Source organism: Mytilus trossulus, chromosome 4 (assembly GCF_036588685.1).
Source record: "Mytilus trossulus isolate FHL-02 chromosome 4, PNRI_Mtr1.1.1.hap1, whole genome shotgun sequence".
Taxonomy (NCBI): domain Eukaryota; kingdom Metazoa; phylum Mollusca; class Bivalvia; order Mytilida; family Mytilidae; genus Mytilus; species Mytilus trossulus.
This window is the reverse complement of record NC_086376.1, coordinates 87,460,452-87,478,127: the sequence shown is the minus strand read 5'-3', so window position 1 is coordinate 87,478,127 and position 17,676 is coordinate 87,460,452. Positions and strand designations below refer to the sequence as shown.

The following is a 17,676-nucleotide window of genomic DNA, read 5'->3' as shown; positions in this document are numbered from 1 at the left end:
ACATTTTAAACATTGAATGCATTTTGGGACAAAATGCTGTGTTTTCAATTATTGAAATAAACTCCTCTGATATTTTTTTTGGTTATGTATCAAAAAGGTTTGATGATGTAAATATGCATAGGGAGGATTATCGGAACAGCATTTTTGGTGCCCTATTAAAAATCTTTGATATATAAAGAGGTTTTTAGGAAAATTTGACTTTAAAACACTCCGAAATCCCAAGGAGCAATAATTACACTTTGTTTAGTGCAATTCGTAAAAACAATCTGGATCATATTACCCATGTTGATTATCGTGAATGAAGAAAGATTAATTATTATTGCAGTATCGAGAAACGAACAAATTTAATGGAAACATGGAATGTGAGCAAGAAATAAAACCCCGACCAAAGATCAGAAGAAAGCTTACGGTCATCAATGGGTCTCTATCTCAGCGAAAGAATTCCTCACATGGGGGAAGTCTTTTATTTTCAGTTGTTTGGATAGTTATCAAAATCTGTTGCCATCGACATTATCATTAAAACATGAAGTGGTTTTAATGTAAACATTCGGGATATGTACAGTATGCAAGACATCCACTAAAAATCACCAATATGTCAAAAAAGAATGATTTGTTTATTGTAGTAGCTATCTTAAAAGTCTCTACAAATTTATCAATTTTTAATTGACAATTTTTTCAATAATACGAATTTTAAAACAAAAAGTCAATTTTAGGGAATAATGTTTATATTTGCAGGAAAACTTGACAAAGCAAGTTTTTTTTTTTTTTTTGCTAGTATAAATAGTCTGTGTATGTTTTAACTACATACAGAAAATGTGGTATTAGCGAGTAATATACTTCCAAACAATCAAATTCACAGAATTACCAATCTTTTTTTTTTATTGAAACTAAATACCAAAATAAAAATAGGTTTAACTGACTCTTCTCCTTTTGACGTATTGAAAAATAATCACCATTAATTATAAAATCGGGCAATTAGCTAATCACGTGTAAAAGTGTATTTCCATACATAATAGTTTCGCTTAAAGCAATTAATCTGGCAAAGAAACACATAATATTCTGTTTGAAAATGATGTCATTTGAAAACCTTTCAGGCCGATTTTAGTATCTTTACACTGTTTCGTTTGTAGTTGTAAACCGCGTAATAAGAATTGAGTTCTAATTGAGTTTGTACAATATAGGCCCATTAACATTCGCAACCAACAAATGTTCGTTCTTTACATCAAACGCGAGTCCATAAGTACTACTTAGTTGGTCTTTACTTGCAATCAGCTTTCTTGCTTTTTTTCCATCGGGCGACAAAACAAATATACTACTGTTAACTGTAGCGATATAAACGTTTGAGGTTTTGTCTACAGCTATTCCTCGAGGATAATTACAAACTAATTGATCTTTGTATTCCCACATCTTCTCTCCAGTCAACGAGCAGCAAGTAACGGTCGAGTTGGAGGGATTGGTATAAAATATCTTGTCTGTGGATGTTGTTATAAAACAAAAGAATGACATTGTGTCTTCTTTAATAAAAGTAGGAGAGCAATTGCCTGACACATTTACTTTCTGTATACCTGAGCCAGTATTAAAATATAAGTAGTCATCTCTATAAGATATACCGAAACAGTTACTGGTTGTTTTTATCGTTCTTTCAATTGTTTTTGTTGAAATGTTGATGATTTGAATTTGTTTTGAATGCGGAAATGAAACCGCGACTGACTTGTCATCGATACAAGTAACATCTACTGGGTTTGGATTTGACAAAGGTATGTTACTTTGCAATGTTCCAACTTCCTTTAAGACCAGAAGACATTTCTTTTCGTAGCTGACCATGAAGATGTCTCCATTACTAGAAAAAGCACAACCTATGACAAAAGAAAAATCTAGTTTACTTTTTAATGTAATTTTGATATCATTGATACTCGTAGGTGGTGCATGACTAAATGTTCTTATCTGTGCTTGTTCCGCTTTGTCTGTCTGCATTTCCACCAACGGAGAACTTGCATCAACAGATATTGAACCGAATGAAGAAACAGTAGACAACACATCTGATATCTTGTCTTCAATTTTACAATTCAAATCAATCTTCTGTAAACAATCGTCCTTATATAACGACTGCATAGATAATTCATGTTTCTTAATTTCGGTTTCAATCATTTTACTTCCAAGAAATGTCTGTAGGTCTGACGCATATTCTCTCAAAGCTGACATATTAGTTTGTAATAGATCCAACTTTTCCATATGTTCAGTAAGTTTTCCTAGTAGGTCATTTATTTGTGATTTTATTTTGTCTTCTGCTGCATGTAGATCCTGAAGAATCTGTTGTTCTAGGTTGTCAAGGTGCTCGTTAATTTGGTTACGGACCTGTTTTATTTCATCATGAAATTTCTGCTTTTGTTTCTTGATTTCAACAAGATTTTGTGTCCTATCTTTTACAACTCTTTCGATATTTATTTTGATATCTCTCAGATTCTGATCAATTGTTTCCAACAAGACAGAAGTCTTTGCTGTCTGTATGACATTCTCCAGCGATAATATCCCAACACAATTAGCATGGTTGGATTGAACACACTGCGGACAACAGATACTTGCATGCTGCGAACAATAATTTTGGAATTTTCTTTCATGCTGTGTACAGTATGTCGATATATTGGCTATCGAGGGAGGTAATTGTTTATAGTTGTCGACAGATATAACATCATGGTTACGCAAGGCTTTCGATGCATTGTGATACTTCAGACATTGGGAGCACAGCCCTTCGTCACACTCAGGACACCAGTAGTCAGCATTTGTTGTCGTGTGCTGAGAGTCACAAACACCACATGCAACTGTGCTGCATGATGCCATTTAAGTCTTGACCTGCAAAAAATTAAAGAATTTCTTTTATTCAAATTGGTGTTTTTTTAAACACAGATTCGTAAAGTTAGTATACACATCCTTTGTTTCATGTGATTGATTAATATAATCAAGTTCTAGTGTCTTCAAACATTATAATTGATTATATTAAGTGGGGGATTTGTTTAGCAAAAGGATAAACCATAGTTAATTATTATACCTCAGTAATCATTTTCTATATCAAACAAGTACACGATTTTTTCAATTGCAAACGTTGAAAATTGGGTCGGTTAATAGTTTCCAACTATTGGAAACCGTTGAAAATATTTGACCGCTAGCATCATTATATTTCGCAGAATTCAAATGCATCTACGGGATTGGAGGACTTTGAAATATACAGCGGGTGTTACGACGTCGCGTCTTACCTATTGAATCTAACGTGGACGGCAGTGCAGGACGTAACCTTAGCATTTCAGAATATTTTTTAAGTAAACATTCAACAGTATGGTGGGGTTTCTGCATGCTTTTTATATTAAGATAGTTGATTTATCCCCGCATTTATTGTCTGTTGACTTTTTCGATACAATAAAACACTTACCGACTGGATATTCGTGGAATATTATGTTTATTGTCCCCTCGGATACAAGTATTGCTCCTGGCTTCGCCTCAGAGCAATATTTGCACCTCGGGGACAATAAACCCGTGGCATAGCTAGGCTATTTTTAAGTGTACGCCCTAACCACGGCGAGGGATTTGAGAGCCCAATCGGACACAGGTTATGACACTAGCAGGGGTTTTCGAAAAGATTGCATTTCTTTTATAAAAAAATAATCAATACCAACTTGAACATACCTTATAGATTTTTTTATATGTACTATATTCAGTTTAATGTAATCATTGTGTTGATTTGAAATCCAATGGTCATTGGTGTTTAATTATACAACTAGGAGTTGGTTCACTATTTCAGCCATATAGACTACTGAGTAGATAGATCCATCTTATTTATCATTTGTATGTTATATGATAATCTCTTTCAATTAAATATCTTTTCATAGGCAATAACAACCAATATCGGGGTCAAATGCTTCAGCCATTTAAATTATTTGTTAGATCTTATTTTGTTGATCATATCATCTTTTTTTTTATTATTTCAAAAATGCCTTTATATATAATAACTTCGATATAAGAAACACAAACTAGTGTAAGATTGTCATTTGAAATAGTCAATAGACAATAGACAAATATTTATTACATTTACATTAATTGGTAATGGCATACAGTATTAAGACAATAAACTGACAATAGTTGAATTGATTATAATTATATTAGAGTGACAGTGGTATCCACAGAGTCACATGAGTGGTGAAAGATAAACATGGGACATTCAAAATCGTAATTCGTAACTCCCACTTCTCATAAAACTCAGCGCAGATTGCACAACAGATGCCTTAGTGAACTGGTGCTCTGAATGACAATATATGTTAAATAGTAAAGCAATTACGTGTAGATTGAATGTTATTTGTTATATTTTACCTGATTCAAGAGGTGATATCAAGGACCAGGAAGTATAAAAGTATAAATAAAATAGATATGTGACGACCGATCACACGTGACTCTGACTTTTATATTGACGAATCGATAATCAAAATATGGACTTATAAATAAATTTGGTGTTTTTACTGTCTTCTGATTGGTTAAAATTTTTAGTTTTATTTTCAATGTTGTCAATTTTGATGGCGACACGCCCACTCTGACGTTGTGTACTCATACGCCAACATGTGTGTACGTTGTTATTGTTAATATGAATAATATAAAAAGTTCTTTGAGCCTTATTTTTGATAGAAATTTATTTATAATGAATGGCAATAATCTATTTTGACTTTATTGAACCATAAAACTAATTTTTGACTCTTCACATTTCACATAATCCGCTTCGCGGATTATTCAATGTGAAGAGTCAAAAATTAGTTTTATGGTTCAATAAAGTCAAAATAGATAATAGCCATTCATTAAATATATAAAAAAGAAGATGTTGTATGATTGCCAATGAGACAACTGTCGACGAGAGACCAAAATGACACAGACATTAACAACTATAAGTTTTATTTTAGTGACATTTATCATGCATGAAGATAAATCCAGTACCATTGGTAAACAAAAGCAAATAGCCTTTAAATCTGAGCTTTAAATGAGTATAAAACATAATGCTTTTATACACTTCATATTTTCAAGGATCCCATCAAATGTGAAATGAATAAAAAATGTCCGCCACCATGTAGACAACAACAACAACAACAAAAAGAGAAGTAAACTTATTTTTACACTAAATATCCCTGTAAATATTAGAAGTATAATTCAGTAAGACTGACAACCATGACAATAAGTATGAAATATTGATTGTTTGTTTCACTAGTGAATGTCAAGCTACGAATATTTTATAAATATTCAAAAAGAAAGAGAACAAATTAAAAAATTTTAATCACAAAATCTCAGATTTGTTTTGACAAATGTTCTAAAATTATCCTCCAGTGAATGTTATATGTTCCCAGCATATTAGGTTTCAGATTTAACGTCATAATTCCGCATTTGCGACCAGACCAGTGTGATTTATATATCAAGTACAGCTAAAACGAGAGTTGCACTTAAGCAAAACAATCACGTAAGAAATATAAAACAGCTGCACCAAACTATGGCCTCTTTTTTTACGCAATGCGTATATGGTGCAGCGAAATTGGTATCATTTATGTTATCAATACCTATGCTGGTGGTCTGAAAGGTTTCACCATTCAAGTAGCCAGTATTTCGGATGTTAAAAATTTATAGAAAATCTTTTATCTTAAAGAAAATAATTGTGAAAAGCTCTGATACCCTGCCCTGCATAGATTATACTCGTTTGTTCTTTTTGATTGATAGCTCTTCATCATTTAAATAAGCTTTGGATTTTCAAATATATTGGTCCCGAGGACTACTTTTAAAAAAGACATTTATTGTCGAAATGCGCATCTGGTGCATTTCGTTGATTTATGAGTTTATATTTGTTAGTTTAAGTCATAAAACTAAAGTTATCAATGTCCATAATGAAAAATTAGGATTATGGCAATAAACTCAATTTCACACTTCAATGGTCAGGTTAAAAAGCGAAAGAAAATACCAAGTGGGGATATAAAACCCATAAGTTGAGAAAAAAACCGGACAATGCAAATGACGAAAAGAACACAAAAACAAGGCTATTACATTCATCAAAGTACTACACAAAGAACCAATGGCTGGGGAAAACAACCCCCACCTCCTGGAAAAAAAAACCAGCGTGAAATTCCATGCCCTATATATCATGTACTGTAGTACGACGCTAGATTAAAACTGACGAGGAAAGGTAACACACGGCCACCGTAAGCTTTATTATTGTGAAGCCCAGGTGGTCGTGTGGTCTAGCGGGACGGCTGCAGTGCAGGCGATTTGGTGTCACGATATCTCAGTAGCATGTGTTCGAATCCCGAGGAGGGAAGAACAAAACATTTGCTAAAGCAAAGGAGTAGGTCCGGTAAGGGCCGATTTTGGCCTCAAATTTCAGGTTTATCTGACAAAAGATTTTGACCACTTTTTAAACACTTCAGTGTCTATTTCATTTAAATCAACAAGTTCATGTGAAAGATTTGAAATGGTTTAGTCATTAAAAACGGTCCGATTCAAGCTCAAATATTACAAATCAACCAAATATGCCGAAAAATGTCATTTTCGGATGGTTTTTGTTAAAAATGAAAGTGGACGCTTCCGTGTTATCCTCAACCTTTATATATGTTATGTATTATAATAAAATACAACTTCCATTTCAATATTTTGGATGAACACGAATGCGGCCACTTTCATTTTACTCGAAAACCGTCTAAAATTTAACTAAAATGCTAGAATTGTGAAGAATTCAGTAATTTAGCATGACTTTAAGGTGCCAGTACCCGATACATGTTCAATGTAAAGGCACAAATAGCCCATATTTATGTAGCAGAAACACTCTATTGTTCAATAAATAACTAAACGTTTACATTTTATCAATTTTGTAAAACTGCTTTACTTGGGGCCAAAAATGGCTCTTTCTGGACCTACTCCTTTACCGATCTAACATTGTTAGGTTGATGTTTAGACGAGTTATATATATATACAACTCGTCTAAACATTAACCCAACAATGTTAGATCTGTAAATTTTCTTTCGCAAATATTTTGGTTCTTCCCTCGCCGGGATTCGAACCCATGCTACTGTGATATCGTGACACCAAATCGCCTGCACTGCAGCGGTCCCGCTAGACCACACGAACACCTGGGCTCTACAAAAAAAGAGCTTACGCTGGCCGTGTGTTACCTTTCCACGTCAGTTTTAATCTAGCGGCGTACTGCAGTACATGATATATAAGGCATGAAGATGTTATTGTTACAGATCAGCTGAATTATCTATAGTAAAGGATCCTACAAATTAATGTAAGATACAGTCACAGAAAATAATTATATTTATAAGTACGTCTGAGTCAGTGACAACTTTACAGCAGATGTATCCATCGGATCGCCATCAATGATGGTGATACATGGCTGTGTACATAATGTATATACAACTCGTCTTAACATCAATCCAACAATGTTAGATCTGTAAATTTGCTTTCACATATTTTTTGGTTTCTTCCCTCGCCGGGATTCGAACCCATGCTAATTATCATTTAAATTGTATATCAAAATTAATATGTGGACATTAATAACTGTGCTTAAGCTTGTACATACCCAGTAATATTGCAAAAACATACATTTCTTTTTTTTTTTTTTTTTTTTTTTTAACTTTTTGTCAAGAATATAAATGTTTGTATCAATAACTTATGATTGATCTATTTTGCCTTTAGATACAATCCAATGCAATCTTCTTTTTTTATCATATATTAATAAAATCCTTGGACTTTGAACCTATCACATTTGTATTTGTTGCATTTCTATTTTTATCTTTGTAGGTCTACGTACTGGACATAAACCAATGGCTTTCTCATTGTTTCAGCTTTACATAATTTTTGCAATTATTCGTTCGGTATGATGTTGGTAGAAATCATGTACCAAATGTACAGAGGTCTGGATGGAGGGTCCTCAATTTCTGTATTCCTTTAATTTTAGGCTTATTTTTCTCTATTCTTTATTCTTTTTGCTCACTATTCTATGTTTTCGAGATCTAAGCGCCTAATTGTTCTCTAACCTCTTTTTTTCTATTCTTATATATTTTGCCTATTACGGTATTCTCTTTTTTTTTGTAAACCCCAATCCACACCCTCATGTACTAGTATTATATTTTATTATTTTTCTCTATTCTTTATTCTTTTTGGTCACTATTCTATGTTTTCGAGATCTAAGCACCTAATTGTTCTCTAACCTCTTTTTTTCTATTTTTATATATTTTGCCTATTACGGTATTCTCTTTTTCTTGTAAACCCCAATCCACATCCTCATGTACTAGTATTATATATTATTAGTGTTTTGAATTTCCTTTTGATATATTTAACCTTTTCAACCTTGTTTAGTTTAAATGACTTTTTTTGTATCAAGTACTTCTTGCTGCTGAGAGTAGAATTAAACACCAACCAAAATGTCCAAAGAATTGTAGATTTAAATACACTGGTCATTTCTTGGTTGGAATGAGTGTGTAATAAATTGTTTATTCTACACCTCATATTCGTTTATGTTTGGTTAACTTACTATTGTTGGCGTTTCTACCCTTAGTCTCCTAAAGTTTTATGAGCAGTAAATATCCGATTTCGTTTGCTGTACTCACAAATGACAAATGTAAAATCATATGTATTTATTTACACATTTGTGTATATATTTTTGACAATATTGGCGTATTAAATTATAATCCTGGTACCTTTGATAACTATTTACACAACTGGGTCGATGCCAATGCTGGTGGACGTCCTCGAGGGCATCACCAGCCCAGTAGTCAACACTTTGCTGTTCACATGAGTATCAATTATATAGTCATTTCAATAAATTTCCTGTTGACAAAACAACGGACTTTCTGTTCCGAGGAAAAGATTACCTAAGCCGTATTTGGCACAACTTTTTTGGAATTTCGGGTCCTCAATACTTTTCAACTTTGTACTTGTTTGGCTTAATAACTATTTTGATCGGAGCTTCACTGAAAAGTCGTATGTAGACATGTAGAGGAAACGCGCGTATCTTTGATAAATATATATACTAATAGCAAAAAGAACAACATCAACAATTACAAATACAGTTTAGAATAGTGTTTATCAATGTCGTCCAACGAACATCATTTGTTAAAAAAACATTTGCCTCTGATAAGCGTTGTGTAACGGTAATTTTTTTTACGACTTTCAACAGGATGGACACGGTTTTTTTTGCTTTTTTTTCTTTCAAGTTATTTATTTCAGAAAAATCTAGTAAAAGTATGTTTTTGCTTAATTTCAAATTAGAATTTATTCAAATTCGATTAAGCAGACTTTTATTCCGGCGCAGTGATACAGTAAATGTATTTTGGTCGTTAAGCAGTCAGTCGGTTTTTACCCATGATGATTTCCAACCAAATATCGACCCAGACAACTTTGAGAAACTTTTTTTTTTTTCATCAAATCACCTTCCCTTCTGCTAATATGTCGAAATCCTCTTATATGCAGGCAAAAAAACAAGTGGCTGATTTCATTTTAATATTTTGGTTCATTGTGGTAAAAGAAAAGTGACAATTTTCAGTGGGCTTTACCGATGTACGTGAGAGTTTGATCAATCGCATTAACAAAAAGACACATTATTCGTAGCCAGGATGTGTTTCATTTAGACGTATCGGAATAGTACTAATAAAAACTATAAAAGACAACAAACCAATAGAAATGTGACTTTTTAATTTCAAAGCTTTATGAATCCAAATATTCTAATTGAGACATTATGGCTAAGGACCTGAGCTGATATGCATAAAAACACTTAAGTTAAGATATCAAATCAAAGTTCTAATTTGTCGTATGACATGTTGAAAAATTCGTTCGTTCTGAACAAATCTTAATTTAAGTAGTTTTGTGGAGTCTTATACATGTATGTGTATAAATAGCACTGAAGTTCAAATTCAATACTCCAGTCTACGACAATAAGTAAACACGGGAAAACCCAACACAAGTACTATGTTGAATTATGAAAGAAATCTAGTTGTATCATACAACTTTTCTTTTAACTGCATAAAGTGGCAGTAAATCGTTGAGTTTTCTTAGTCATCGTTTTGATAAATTATCATTTTTTGAAATTGACGAAAAATTGAATTTCAAACTTTTTTTATCACTGTTACCAAACTACTATATATTATCAAACTTTTATAATATAAGTAATTTTAACACGAACACTGCGTCTTTTAACGAGCAGTATATGCAAAAATATTATTTTAATAATTAAACGACAGACACAAAGAATTGATCAAATTTTTATTGTCATTTGAAAATGTTGACATTGAATGAAATTTACATAATATATACATTAATAAAACATAAAGCACCAAAGAAAGTTACAAAACATGTATGTAAACAAAAATATATGAGTATTTAAAATGCACATTTCGTGCAAAGCTAATGGATCTTCCTCCCAATTGATAAACTTAAGGAACTCTTTACCCTAAAGTGTGGATGGGTTAATTCCTTTATATAGGTCTACAGATAGGTTTGAAAAGCATAGATACAAAACGATTCGCTAAAAAACCAATTTCTTTTAAATTAATGACATGCTTTTTGAAAATTCAAAAATAATCTTCGTCCTTCTTTGCTAGACGGATGATAAACGACTAGCATTTACAAGTTCTCGTATGGAAGTAAACTCTTAACGTGTCTCATTGGCACTCACACCACATCTTCCTATATCTACATATTCTATTTTTTCCAATTTGAAGCGTGATTAATGTGTTCTTTTGAAACAACGTCTCTTAATTGTGTTTCAATGATCCAGTTTTCAAACACATTGTATTCGCCATAGAAAAAGCAATAGAAAACTTAAATTCGTCAGTAAATGTCTTTGTTCAGCACATATTTTCAACTCAATTTCTTTCATCCAAGTTAATTGGACAGAATTTTCCCTGTTCCAAACAGTCACATGTAAACAACTGTCCTAAGTCTATGCAGAACTTACTTCCTATTGGTTCACAAATACCTTAAATATAATAAGTAAAATATTAAAGAATGAATAACGCAAGACATCCTAAATATACCGTTCATATACACAAAAACACAGATCGATCAAGATCGAGACAAATCGAGTTTACTTGTTTATTTTAATGAAAAGATAGATTTCGATTTTAACTGATGTTGTTTATCTGGCTTGTGGTTGATGATGCTGATGTCTCAGTGAAGTATTCTCATTGAAATATATATATAAGTATATCAATTAACTCATTTCAGCAACAAAAATTGAGACAAAGTAACATTCGTTTGAAAGTTCGAAAATTTAATTATTTGCACGATGTGTATTTTGGTTTTAACAACAAGTAGGGACGTCATCAAAAGTTCAATGTAGGAGAAAATAATAATTCATATAGTTTTTTTTCAATCTATAAGTATGTCCCTTTTTAAACGAATCAAATTTTGGATCAGATAAGTAAATCAGATCAACGAATAACAAGTTTAGTTTAAACATATTTATTTATAACGGATTGGGAAAAAAGTTTTGCAACTTCTATTAATCCTTTTCCACTTAACGGGTGCGAGTGCTGTTTTGTAGCGGCATTAGCCATTGAAATCTACAAGGGTGTCTTTAACGTGCAAGAGATATGGCACGAATAACTAAGTTAGTACCTGGATGTCCTATAGCGTCATAATCAGGTATTTGTCCTTCTACCCAGGTACAGTTTGGATCTCCTAGTTCCTCTCCATTTGATAACCCATCTCCGTCGGAATCCCCTTTGCAAAAACTTTGTGTCCATTTCATTCCATTTTTTCGGAAATCCTATACAAATTAAAATAAATTTCCAATTTGAATTTATATAATGTGGATACTGGTTTATTTCGTATAAATTTCTGTAGTAGCCACTTATTGCGTGTTTAACAAACCATAAAGAGCTAAGGAGCTAATGGTGTGATTCCAAATGTTACTACTACCCTTCTTATTTCAAATAAAGTGGAGGTATAAACAAATTACAGGCAGCCGTCTAGCCTTCAAAAGCAAGAAAACACCAAATCATAAATTCGTCTTTAAAATTGTGTCTTTTGAAGAAATGAAATATTTTAAATGATAAAACTAAACCCGTCTTATAATTTTCAATAGCTCCAACTTAATACATTGATATATAAACTCCTCCCCTACCCCTACCCAATGGCAGCAGTCCTTTTGCACCAATTACTGTTTTTCAGGAGTATCATTTGCGCCAAATTTTGTTTTCCAAATGTAGCAATTGCGCCAATATTCGGAACTTATTTGCGCCAGATTACCTGTACACATATCTATTATAAATAGTAATGATTAATATATATATTTATTCTTATTGTTGACTTGAAAAGTCTCAAATGTTCGGAGATATTTCACCATAAAGATGGGCATCTGAAGAGAAATGACTTAAAATGCATCGGACAGTCCATGTACAGAGTGAGAAGAAAACTTATTGCTTCGCTGAGTATTTAATACAAGATATGCCAAAAGAAGAGAAAAAATGAAGCTTTTGCTGATTATGACTACATGCGAATTGATTCGATCGATAATGACTGATTGATTATATGTTTATGAATTTATACTCAATTATGTCAACGTTGTTTTCATCGGTACTAACCGGTGTAGGAGCTATTATACAAGTAAGAAGTTTAGCTCTATAAAACCCGGTGCAATCCATCATTTTCTGCATTTGAAAATGCTTGTACCAAGTCAAGAACATGACAGTTGTTGTTCATTCGTTTGATGTGTTTTATCATTTGATTTTGCCAATTGATTAGGGACTTTCCGTTTGGAATTTTCCTCGAAGTTCGTTATATTTGTGATTTTACTTTTTATCATCCGATGTCAGTGATGTCTAGTAAAACAATATTCAAATATTTATATTTACATTATTGTTTATCTGTACTATCCTATCATACTTACAATTCCAAACGGATTTTTCTTGGCTGTACCTTCATCTAAACTAAAATGTCCAACAGCTTTCCAGACCATTTCAGAATGGTTTGAACAATTACAAGGGACAAAATATCCATTTGGTATCTTGTTTCTAAACCCGGGATAGCAATCTACGTTTACAATCACATACAGCACACTAATCAACAGTATGATACAGGGAGGTCCCTAGAAAGAAAAGGATATAATTTTATAATTAGAATATAAATACTCAAAGATCCTGTTCGTCGAAATAAATGAACTTAAATCTCTTTGATTCTACATACACAATTAAACAACATACAATTTAGGTTTTCCGCTTTTCATTTTCAGATTGTCGTTGTAATTTATCGTTGTTTTTTTTTGAGAACATGCTTGTGATTCATACCGTACGTGACATACAAAGTTATATAGCATTACTACATTTTGTAGTAAAAGCTGTTGCTCTCAACAACCGTCTCTCAATTTAATAGTATAGATCTGAAAGATTGTGTACTCTAAACTTTCTAAATTCGCGTTTCTGTTTTGCAAATTCAAGCGACAACTAATGCCATTTGTGTATGCAGTGAATTAAAGACTCGTTACAGTAGTTTTATCATATCCGATTATTATTTCGTAGATAAAGACACTATAGTTAATATCAACAAACACAAACGCCAATTGTTTTAATTTTAGGAGCATAATTGCAAACAGTTAACCCGTAAAAGGACAACTTTCTCTGATGGATAGTTAATCTCTTTTTTAATCGAACTCACTTATGAATGTTAACGTTCTGTTTTATTTTTGTTTTCTTCAGGAAGTTCGTTGCTCAATTTCAAAGTAAATAGCTTTCCATATCACTAGTATATATTGATAGGGGATTAATTGAAGAAGCAAAAAAACAAAAACAATATAGGGGTCAATGTGCTTGTTTTCGAAATATTCTATCTTGATTTTTCATAGCTTTATCATTGACCAGTTTCAGAAGACTTTTACAAATGGCTTATAATTATACAGGTAAAAGATTTATAAAAAGAAAAATGGGGGTCAATGGGGTCAATTTCTAAGGCATTCAAATGGAAAAAACAGAGGATTTCAAAAATATGACAAAATGTCGAAAACATGACAAGCAAACATCCTTCATGTGTTGAAACGTACAACGGATGCGACGTGTTATTCATTTGTACTTTCTTTACTGTATAAAAATGCGTTTCTTTCGTTATAGATATGTCATCGACTTTTAAGTTATGATTAATATGTCTCTACATCTTAAGGTCACACTGTGGCTTGACAATTGACATCTCTATAAAGCAAGCTGTAAAATATGTTCAAGTGCTTTCTGAATAAGTAGGTCGATACTCCATTTTTTGTTTCGTTTTCATTCGTTTGCACTTTTCTATTATGTATAACATGCATTTTATTTCATGTTGATGATTTTCGAAATTATATTTCGGAGGCTTTATGACAATGCATATTTAGGCTATTCGTTATAAGCAAACTATCCGCACACTACAACTGCTAACAGAAAAACAATTCATATAAAACTAAAAAAAAGGACTAAAAGGTAAAACAAAACAAAAAAATATTTTATTTTACAAAACGTTTTATGACGATAAAAATGATAGTTAATCTATAACATAAATAAGATGTATCCTTGACGCTCTTCTGTATTTATCTTTATCAGGTAAAAATAACTTTCTTAAATTTTAAAGTATTGGCTGTATAAATTCCTGAACACATGAGGATTATTGTGATCAAAAATGAACATAGAAATGATAGCCAAGATAAATTGGTCGAAGGAAGATTGAACCCCAGATTGTTGGTTATTATTGGTTTCTTAAATTATATATATAGCGGACAATATCAAAGTGAAATGGAACCTTAGTTTCTTAGTTGTTTCTAAATTATCAAATAGATAATTTCCAAAATGTATTTATAAATCATGTTTGTACCAAAACACTGACAACTGAGTGTATGACAACACTTAGAACTAACAGTTCATGAGCAGCGTATTCAACCCAGTGCTAAACGTATGAACAAATTAAACATAAAATACTGAAACATAACACATACGTCAAAGTAGTATATAGCTCTTCTGTTACTGTTCTTCATCTATAGAGAATTGATGAATTGTCTTCAAGTGAGGCTTAGTATTATCAGAAGACACGGTTGTCCCTACGATTTTATATTGTTTGTCCATTTATCCCATCAAGGATTAAAATTAATATTGACACGTTTTCTAATTTTTAATAAATGTTTATTAGTATAGAATTAAACATTATATACTATTTACTGTTATGAAAATATTACAAATATATATATAAAGTCATACCATTTTGAACATTGTGGTCTATCCTTATCCTTCTTTTAACTGGAAAATAAATTGATGATTCTGATCTAATAACACAAACTATTACTTATATTTATATACGTTCGTCATTACATTGAGAAGACATCCGGGCTACCTTTTTATAATAAGCAGGTGAAATATGACTAAACAAATTCACCTTTCAACTCACGTCTAATTTGTTATGTTTAATGCGGCACTTATAACATAGGCTTTTAAGTTATATAGAATTTATAAGAATCCACAAATGGATAATTCCACTTCGCGATGAGATAATTCAGACGTTTGTGGTTCAACGTTGTTTTTTTTTTATTCATTAGTGTTTTGTATTTCCTTTTGAAATAACATTTAACCTTTTCAACCTTGTTAAGTTTAAAAGAAAACAAGTCTACCAAGTACTCCTTCGAAGAATTAAACACCAAACAAAATGTCAAAAGAATTGAAGATTCAAATATACTGGTAATTTCTTTGTTGGAATGAGTGTGTAAAAAGTAAAATCACAAAAAAACTGAACTCCGAATAAAATTCAATCAAAAAGTCCATAATCATTTGGCATAATCATATGACAAAACATATCAAACGAATGGACGACAACTGTCATATTCCTGACTTGGTTTGTTAATTGTTTATTCTACACCTCATATTATTAACGTTTGGTTAACTTACTATTGTTGGCGTGTTTACTCTTAGTATCCAGTAATATCATGAACAGTAAATATCCGATTTCGTTTCCCGTTCTCACAAATGTAAAATCGTGGACGTTTGAGTATATACTGTTGACAATATCATAAATAGGCTCAGATCAATATTAATAGTGTGTTAACTCATTGACAATTGGCTGGATTGAGTTTTGGGACCGCTAAGGTGATAAGATGTGCAACTTGATTTCCAAAATATTTTTTATTCAATTTTGTAGTGTTACTAGCAGTCAGTCGATTTCTACACATGATGATTTTCAGCCAAAAATCGACCCTAAAAAACTTTTAATTTTTCGAAAAACTACGTATTTTCTTATCCCAGGACTAGATGACCTAAGTCGAATTTGGCACAACTTTTTGGAATTTTGGATCCTCAATGCTCTTCAACTTTGTACTCTGTTTGGCTATATAAATATGTTGATATGAGCGTCACTGATGAGTCTTATTTGGATGAAACGCGCGTCTGGCGTACCAAAATATAATCCTAGTACCTTTGATAACTAATATTATTCCAGAAACCTTTGACAACTCGTTTTTTTTTGGTTTTTTTTTGTTTTTTTTGTTTTTTTGTTGTTTTTTTTACTGATTTATCTAAATCCTCTTATATGCAGTCTTAAAAACAATGAAAATCGTGGCTGATTGCATTAAAAATATGTTGGTTCATTGCGGTAAAAAGAAAGATATGTGACAGCTTATATTGGTCTTTACTAATGTATGTAAGAGTCTGAATGAATCGCATTAACAAAAACAACCAATATGCGAAGCCAACGTACAAAAAAATAGATGTCAATTATAAGTGAAGGTAAAATATTGTGTAGAATGTAGTGTGTCTTTTGAGGACTTTTGGTGTATTTTATTTACTGTAGAATGTTATAAATCTTGTATACGCAAACTCTGTCTGTGTACTTAATATGAATGTATTACTTAATATGCCAAAAAAAATATATATATATATAATAGAGTCCACGGTTTACCCCTATACGATGGATCATTGTAAACACAAGACCCCTTGTTTAGACTTCTCTGGGTTATACAAGGTAAATTATTTGCAGGTGTATATCAAGTTTTTAAAACAAAACAAAATTAAAAAAAAATATTCGAAGCCATGTGCGTTTTATTCAGATGGATCGGAAGAGAAATAATAAAATTTATTTAAGACGATTATTCCATTGAAGTGTGGCTTTTAAACTTGAGACATTATGGGTTAGGACTAAGGACCTTAGCCATAATGTCTCAATAGGAATATTTTGATCAGAGCTGATATGCAGGGAAAACTTTAAGATATTCAATCGTAGTACTGATTTTTCTTAAGATATGAAGAAAAATCCGTCTGTTCGTAACCAATCTTAATTTTAGTACTTTTATGCTTACAGCCCTGGAATCTTATATATGTATATGCATAAATAGTACTGAAGTTCAGAATCAATACTCGAGTCTAAGACAATAAATAAAGACGGGAAATTCCAATACTACATTTTGTAGTACTATGTTGAATTGTAAAAGACATCTAGTTTACTATACAATGTTTCTTTTGACTACATCAAGTGGCAGTGAATCGTTGGGTTTTATTGCGAAGTCTATGATAGTTTTCCATAGATTCACCTGCAATTTACCTGTCGATTTAAACTTTTGTAAGTTCTATTGTCCCATCTAACAAATACAACAGGTATTATTCTCTGTATAGTTTTTTTCACCTGGGGCTTTAAATTTTTTCTAGGAGAAATAAATCACTCATGAATTAA

The 17,676-nt window shown here is 31.9% G+C and overlaps 2 protein-coding genes across 2 annotated transcripts; both read right to left on the bottom strand.

The window, feature by feature from the left end:
- Positions 1–598: 598 nt before the first annotated feature.
- Positions 599–4,412, bottom strand: LOC134716228 (uncharacterized). The gene is made up of 2 exons (XM_063579091.1): positions 4,360–4,412; positions 599–2,850 (listed from the first exon to the last, which is right to left on the bottom strand). The coding sequence occupies exon 2, from the start codon at positions 2,836–2,838 to the stop codon at positions 1,159–1,161; it is 1,680 nt and encodes a 559-aa protein (XP_063435161.1). The 5' UTR covers positions 2,839–2,850; positions 4,360–4,412; the 3' UTR covers positions 599–1,158.
- Positions 4,413–10,259: 5,847 nt separating this feature from the next.
- LOC134714264 (temptin-like) lies at positions 10,260–15,384 on the bottom strand. The gene is made up of 4 exons (XM_063575501.1): positions 15,222–15,384; positions 12,902–13,099; positions 11,629–11,779; positions 10,260–10,987 (listed from the first exon to the last, which is right to left on the bottom strand). Exons 1-4 carry the CDS (start codon positions 15,231–15,233, stop codon positions 10,875–10,877), a joined length of 474 nt encoding a protein of 157 aa, XP_063431571.1. The 5' UTR covers positions 15,234–15,384; the 3' UTR covers positions 10,260–10,874.
- Positions 15,385–17,676: the final 2,292 nt, after the last annotated feature.

Bases quoted from the DNA above. Each gene is read 5' to 3' on its own strand.
- LOC134714264 (XM_063575501.1), bottom strand. The intron at 11,780-12,901 runs GTAAGTATGATA...TAATTTGTATAG, and splicing joins AGAAAAATCCGTTTGGAATT to GATTTCCGAAAAAATGGAAT. The intron at 10,988-11,628 runs GTACTAACTTAG...ATTATATTTAAG, and splicing joins TGACGCTATAGGACATCCAG to GTATTTGTGAACCAATAGGA.
- LOC134716228 (XM_063579091.1), bottom strand. From the start codon at position 2,838: ATGGCATCATGCAGCACAGTTGCATGTGGTGTTTGTGACTCTCAGCAC.